The sequence below is a fragment of the Bison bison genome, unplaced genomic scaffold, assembly GCF_000754665.1.
Source record: "Bison bison bison isolate TAMUID 2011002044 unplaced genomic scaffold, Bison_UMD1.0 scf7180017864525, whole genome shotgun sequence".
NCBI lineage: Eukaryota > Metazoa > Chordata > Mammalia > Artiodactyla > Bovidae > Bison > Bison bison.
Genome location: NW_011495076.1, coordinates 3,439,029 through 3,446,791, shown reverse-complemented (window position 1 = coordinate 3,446,791; position 7,763 = coordinate 3,439,029). Strand labels below are relative to the sequence as shown.

Below are 7,763 nucleotides of genomic sequence, written 5' to 3'. Positions count from 1 at the left end.
ACTTCCCACTAATTCTTTTATACATGATAGTGTTTATATATCAGTGCTCTTCTCTCTGTAATTGCCTCTTTCATTTTGTCTGTCTGCCATGGTTAGAGTGGATGCTCCTATAGGTCAAAGCCCTGGTCTCGCTCTCCACTCTATGGGCCTAGGCATTTTTCTGGTAGACAGTAGGTACTCAATTACTACTATTGATTGAATGAATAAAACACCATTTCTTCCACTGAAGAAGTCATAGTGGTAAACGCTTCTGGGAGACACCTACTGAAGGTCCTATAGCTTTTAAGGACATTCCAGACAACCCACTGGGAAAGTTATAGGGAGCTTCAGAGATGAATAAGCTGATTATTCTTTTTGTCAACATATGAATTTGAAGTTTGGCAATCTTAATTTTTTTTATTATTATTGTGTGCTTTAGAACAGTTGGCTAATAGCCCTTTACTCCTGAAGTAGAGTTTTCCCTTTTTTGTTTTACTTTTGTTTAATAAATGTGCTAAATGGCTCCCTTAGTTATGGTAGGAATATCTCAACCCAGCTTAAGGAAAGAAGATAATTTGTTAGATGGCACAAATAATTTTCAAAGGGAGGGTTGAGCAAATAAACCGTAAATTTGGGGAGGTAGTTTTGCTCAGCACTCAAATGCTGCCACGGCCACCCCTGCCTCTGCTCTATTTCCCCTTGCATTTTGACTTGCTTTTCTTTTCCTTTTTTTTTTTTGCAGACTCACTTTCAGGTAGTTCCTACACTCATACCTCTTGGGTAATATAAGCATAGTTGGGTCAATTTTCCCAATTATGGTGCTAAGTCTCAGGGAAGAACTCTGGATGGTCCATTTTTGTGTCACATGTCCATTAGGTGTGCTTGGTCAACTAATGCTGGGGTGAGCTCTTGTAAGAACATGGAAACTCCTGTGGGAAATATGTGATTAAATATAGGAGCTGAACCATTACAAAAAAATGGAATAATACCATTTGCAGTAACATGGATGCAGTTAGCAATGATCAAACTAAGTGAAGTAAGCCAAAAAGAGAAATACAAATACCATATGATGTCACTTTTATGTGGAATCTAAAATATGAAACAAATGAACCTATTCTGAAACAGAATCATGTGGTTGCCAAGGGGAAGGGGATTGGAGGGGAGGGATGGAGTGGCAGGTAAGGATTAGCAGGATGTAAGCTTTTACATGGCTTCCCTGATAGCTCAGTTGGTAAAGAATCTACCTGCAATGCAGGAGACCCCAGTTTGATTCCTGGGTTGGGATGATCCACTGGAGAAGGGATAGGCTACCCACTCCAGTATTCTGACCTGGAGAATTCCATGGACTATACAGTCCATGGGGTTGCAAAGAGTCGGATGACTGAGCGACTTTCACTTTCTTTCAAACTTTTAGATATAGAATGGAGAGACAACAAGGTTCTACTGTATAGCATAGAGAACTGTATAGAATACAGTTCTATACAATATAGAATATCCCTATGATACACCATAGTGGAAAAGAATATTTGAAAAAAAAGAAAGAAACTGTAGGAGCTGAAGTCGTTAAAGGAGAGTTGCTATTCCCAGGAAAGGGAAGATATGATTGGGAGAATAAAGAGAGTGGTTTTGTTACTTAAGTAAAAAGTCTTTATTGTACTATTTTCAAAAACTCTCCATGGGCACCTCTGGGTAAGTGGAAACTGATGAGCAAAATATCCTCTTATAGAGTTGGAAGTGGTTTTTAGGAGATTTGGAAAACAAGAGGGTTTTCAGCCCTATATACAGAGACTATACTTAGAGTACAATTTTGTTCTGCTCCCAAGAGACCTAGTTTGGTGGTCTGAAGTGGATCTGTGTCTCTATTACAATACAGCCAACACTTTGGATGTTTTCTGTAAACTGACTTCCCTTTCTGACCTCCTTCCTTTCCTGCTTGCAGATTGTGCTTGAGAACAGTAGCCGAGAAGATAAGCATGAATGTCCCTTTGGCCGCAGTAGTATAGAGCTGACCAAGATGCTGTGTGAAATCCTGAAAGTGGGCGAGCTGCGTAAGTACCCTCATTTCCCACAGGGTATGAAGCTTGGCAGAGATCCAGCTTCTGGGGGTGCCCACCTACAGTCAGGGTTCCCAAGGTGCTGACAGCTGAGCATGGGCATCATTCCCATGGACCAAACATTCTTTAACTCGGGTTTCCCGTGTATGTATTTCTGCATGTCTGCTCTAGGAATAAATACTAAAATCTACAGGAATGGAAAAATGTGCAGGTATTGTGACCAAATTTAAAATATTGTAAGAGTGTATATTGCTCTGTTTAGGAAAAGATCTATGGGTTTCTTTTTTAAAATTCCAGTTTTAAGCTACCAGTAGATCATTTTCTTTTTGCTTTTTGAAACATCTTTCTTATATAAAGAAAAATGGCACACTTTAATGAAATTCTCTTGCTTCCAAGTATTTTACTTGCTTATAATCCTTTCTCTATGAAAGATAGAATTATTGAAGGAAATGAGTAGCTGTGTGGTCAGAAATATGCTTATTGCTCTTTTCCTCCCTTACACAGTGTTACAGAATTTAAGAGAGGATACCTAGAAATAGAGAGCATGATAATTCTCTTGGCTTTTGCTCCCTTGCATAATTTGGTTTTAACCAGTTAAGGCAAATCTGATTTAACCTGGCCTGCAATCATTGTTAACACTGAGTCTCCCTATAGCAGCTAAATTCCATTCCCTATAACAGCTATAGAGCCGACACACATATAAATCTTTTCTTGTAGACTTAATAACATAGGCATCAGCAAAAGCTGTTTATACCAGAGGAATGTCTAGTGTTTGGTATTATTGTGAAAGCATAAATATTTAGTCACCTGTTTGAGAGCATAAAATAATGGTCTATAATGATTGATGGGAAGGAATCTAAAGATGAAATTGGAAAGGGGGTTATGTTTTATTTACAATGTAAAACTGACTACTATCACTGCTAAGGTAAATTTTAAAAATGTAGAACTTAATAAGGAAAAAAGCTAAGAATTTGAGCCTGTTTGACCAAGCACAGTGAGTGTTATCATCCTCCCAATGTGGGTGGGGGAAAGAAACCAAATTGGGTGCGGAACTCCCATGAAAGGTCATTACTTTCAGGTCATTACAAAGCCCAAATTAGGTCATTTTTGCATTAAAAGAGTAACAACCTATCCTGAGAGATGTCTGTGTAGTCTGTCTGGGTTCACTTATCACCAATGCTAACATTTCATTTTTACTTTAATCCTTGACCTGAGTTATCCTTCCTACTCATTTCACTAACTTGTAGAGACTTATGTCTGCTGTGCAGCTTACTAGGTATTCCACTGAAGAATTAAAGTCCTGAGTCAAAAAAATCCTCCTGAATTCCTCAGTCTGATAAGCATGACTATTTCCTGTTTATCTCAATTTGATGGGGAAAAGTCTAGAAAGTCACTTGCTAAAAGGCACTGATGACTATCCAAGATTTTCAGAAACGTGAACAGTCACGCTCTGCTTGGCTGGTATATCCTGTGTCCAGATTACTGCCTTGCAATGTCCTTTTCCTGTCCTGCCTTCATTTTTGTCTGCCCCAGTGGCCTGCTTTGGCTATCCTACTCTCATCTTGATGATAGCAGAAGGTAAGCTCTTGTGTGCTTTGACTGTCATACCCAGCTTTCTGCTTTTCTCCTTTGCCCAATGGGCATGTGTCCATTATGCTACAAGTTAGCACAGAGCAGAAATATGGTAGACTAGAGGGAGAATGTTGGGGACAACAGGCAGCGGGATTCTGTCTTGGGTACTTATGACATTTGTGTCCTTGAGTAACGAGTAGCAAACTTCACTACATGCTCATATTCCTACATTTTCCCAGAAAGGGTTGGGGTGATGGTTTGAGTAGTTGCATTCATTTTGGCTTGATCACAAGTAACTTTGGTGTCTGAAATTGCAAGGGTTAAGTATGAGAGGAGTACCCTAGGAATAGGCAGTATTCAACCTCGGGAAACTAACTTGGACAGGATGGCCACATTTCAGGCTATATGTGGGCAAGATTAATGTGTATCTGATTTGGACTCTCCTCCCTGTCAATGGTGCCCCATCTGGTGTGTGGACAAGAACTTTTGTGACAAGAGTCTAAGCAGAGCATGCTGTTCATGTAAATGTCAGCTCTGTGCTTTGAGGGAGGGAATTGGTATAGATTAGGGGCTGACCTCTGCCTGGTATAGAGCACCCTCCCCAGATTTTTGAAGACCTGGTAGTCAAGCCAGGAACCAGGAGAGAATCCCATTCTGTGGGCTGAGGTAATCAAGTAAGAATGAAGGCAAATACCTTTGGGATCCCTGGAGGTGTTCCAGACACTATGCACCATTTCAGAAGGTGAGAACCTTCTGCTGCAGAGAAGGCCTCCAATATGCTGCTGCAACTTGCTTAGCACCAGGTCAGGTCTGGTTTCTGACATCTCCATGGCAGGCTTCCTTTCCTCTAAGATGAAAAATGCATCTATTCATTTGTTTAATAAAAATCTACTGATTAATTACAATATGCCAGAGACAATGTTGAACACTGTAGGTGCAAAGGTGAACCAGATATGGTCTCTGTCCCCAGGAATCAGTCTTCCACTTGAGAAAGTATATGAGTTGAAACTGATGTTTTTTCCTCTTAGCTATAAATGTGTGTTTATATATCCATAAATACATGTGTGTATATATATATATATATATATATATACACACACCCATTATCTGATCTAAAGCATAATTTTCAAATTTCGATAGTTGAGCTTTCAGGATGACCTGTGTTCACCCTCTACTGACTGCAGAGCCCATTTCTGACATTTTGCAAGCCTACAAAAGACCCCCACATTTCTGAAGTCTTCATGCCCAAATTGGTTGTTTTCTACTCATAAAATATTAAAGGATTGCTACATTCTGATTGAGTGCTAGATAGCAAATGATGAAACACCCTGGAGTAAGAGGAAAATTGCTTTTTAATGGATTGCCTTTTGTTTGTTGCCATATTAAATAAGTTACTAATAGAAAAAGTAAATTTAAGCATACCCTTACGTTGGAGGAGATGTCTGTTTTTCTTCTGAGGAAAATTAGGTTCACACACAAATCCACCTCCCTTTGGTCTGTGTGTGTTTGCTTTTCTCCATTCCCAAATCAATGATTTGTGTTAATAATTGACCGGGAAGATCACGGTCACATTACGTCTATGAGCAAGTACTGAGACGAAAGAAGTACTAATTAAAATTCTAACTCATTTTTCTACAGTAGTAGGAAGATTCAATTTTCTAGAAATGTTTTGCCTTTTGATTTAACTTAAGGTCTTTTGAGGGAACCCACTTCTGAAATACCAATTATATCTTAGTGTCTGAAGCAAACATATTAATGTTCAGTTAAATTACTAATACCTAATATTTATGCACAAGGTTTTTTTGGATTACTTTTTTAAAAAGCATTGTTTTTCTACATCCCAATTATTGGCATTGTAAGATGCAAATGTTTAGTAGTGTAGTCTATAAAACAATGCCTCTTTATATTCTCAGAGCACTTTATCAAGGTATTTAATTGAAGTCTGTAATACCCCCAGGAGTTAACCAAGATCAATAGCATCTATTTTGATTAATGAAGAGAAGACTTGTGCTTTCTGCCTATTGTCTAAGGTCACTGAATTCAAACTGGTGTTCAGGTTGCTCAAAGAGTGGTTCAGAAAGAGGCAGGGAAGTCAAGTGTTTGCATTTTGGCATCTGAATGACCTAATTTGAATCATAGCTCAGCTATTAATCAGATGCCTTGGGCATGCTTCTCTCTGTTCTGAGCTTTCTGGTTCCTTATCCATAAAATAAAGATACTGTCTACTGCATATAATTGTTGGGAGGGTTAAATGAGATCTTGGATGTGCTTTAGTTGGAAGATGATAGTCTTTTTTTCAAGTGATAGGATTTTACTTCCCGTAAACAAACAAACTGCCAAGTTAAGCCAAGAGGGGAAAGTGCTCTGATTTAAGTGACAACTGGAAGCAAGATCTGCAACCATATCCTTTGTTTCTTCATTCTGTACATTCTGTTGTTATTGTTCAGTCACTCAATCATGTCTGACTCTTCTGACCTCCATGGACTGCAGCACACCAGGCCTCCCTGTCCTTCACCATCTCCTGGAGCATGCTCAAACTCATGTCTGTTGAGTCAGTGATACCATCCAACCATCTCATCCTCTGTCGTCCCCTTCTCCTCATGCCTTCAATCTTTCCCAGCATCAGGGCCTGTTCTAATGAGTTGGCTCTTCACTTCAGGTGGCCAAAATATTGGAGGTTCAGCTTCAGCATCAGTCCTTCCAATGAATATTCAGGATTGATTTCCTTTAGAACTGACTGGTTTGATGCCGGCTTTCTTCATGGGGCTTGTTTGAGGCACTTGTGTTCTCTTAGTTTCAATTTTAAAAATCACAAAAAGAAGAATCCTATTGACCTAGAGGTAGTCTCACATCCCCGTGGCCTGGGTTGTAGAATTGTCAGCCCCATGTAGAAGAATATTGAAGTAGAGGGAGAACGTTTTCAAAAGGAGAGGTGTGTTTGTGAATGTGGGATGGGTGAGAATAGGCGAAAGCAGGAAATGGTTTCCTTACAAAGGAAAGGAGGCATGATACAGGCTAATCGATTCGTTATGAAGAAACCCTGCTCCTAACAGGAGCTAACAATGATAACTGTTGTTTTTGCTTTTGTAGTACTGTTCCAAAAGCAATAATAAGCTTTTTAGGAATGCAAAGAAAATTTGATTTCTGACACAAATAGGTTAATTACTTATCCTCTGGATAAGGATCCAACAGATAAGTTATATTCCAATTGCAGTTAGAGCTAGGATATTTATTTTTTATTTCGCATTCATTCAATAGCCAGAGCTCTTCCTCTATGTTGTTATTTAGTCACTAAGTGGTACCTCTTTTGAGACCCCATGGGTCCAGCCAGGTTCCTCTGTCCATGGAATTCTCCAGGCAAAAATGCTGGAGTGGGTAGCCATTTCCTTCTCCAGGAGATCTTTCCGACCCAAGGATTGAACCCGGGTCTCCTGTTTGGCAGGAGGATTCTTTACCATGGAGCCACCTGGGAAACCTATACTGATGACGAGGACTTAGAACACACACTTCATCCTCTAGCAGTTCACGCACTGACTGGAGAGTCTTTCATGTAAACAAATAATTATAAAGCATCTTACTATTTGTAGATTACATTTAAGATATGTTAATGTTCCTAGGGGCATTGTTTAGTTATTTTGTTCATGGAAAGCCATGCAGGCTGAGGAAGGGATATGACATCGCTCAAGAAGAGACTTTTTTTCATTTTAATTTAATTTTTACTGAAGGATAATTGCTTTACAGAATTTTATTGTTTTCTGTCAAACCTCAATATGAATCAGCCATAGGTATACATATTTCCCTCCCTTTTGAACCTCCCTCCCATCTCCCTCCCCATCCCACCCCTCTAGGTTGATCCAGAGCCCCTGTTTGAGTTTCCTGAGCCATACGGCAAATTCCTGTTGGCTATCTATTTAACATATGATAATGTAAGTTTCCATGTTACTCTTTATATGCATCTCACCCTCTCCTCCCCTCTCCCCATGTCCATAAGTCTATTCTCTAGGTCTGTTTCTCCGCTGCTGCCCTGTAAATAAGTTCTTCAGTACCATTCTTCTAGATTCTGTATATATGTGTTAGAATACGATATTTATCTTTCTCTTTCTGACTTACTTCACTCTGTATAATAGGTTCTAGGTTCATCCACCTCATCATAACTGA

At 39.4% G+C, this 7,763-nt stretch overlaps 1 protein-coding gene across 8 annotated transcripts in view; it reads left to right on the top strand.

Moving 5' to 3' along the window:
- Positions 1-7,763, top strand: part of ELMO1 (engulfment and cell motility 1) — a 584,819-nt gene that overhangs the window by 326,032 nt on the left and 251,024 nt on the right. For all 8 annotated transcript variants that reach the window (XM_010831166.1, XM_010831161.1, XM_010831167.1 and 5 more), the window contains one exon: positions 1,919-2,027. In XM_010831166.1, coding sequence (XP_010829468.1) covers positions 1,919-2,027 — 109 coding nt within the window. The remainder of the gene's footprint in view (positions 1-1,918; positions 2,028-7,763) is intronic.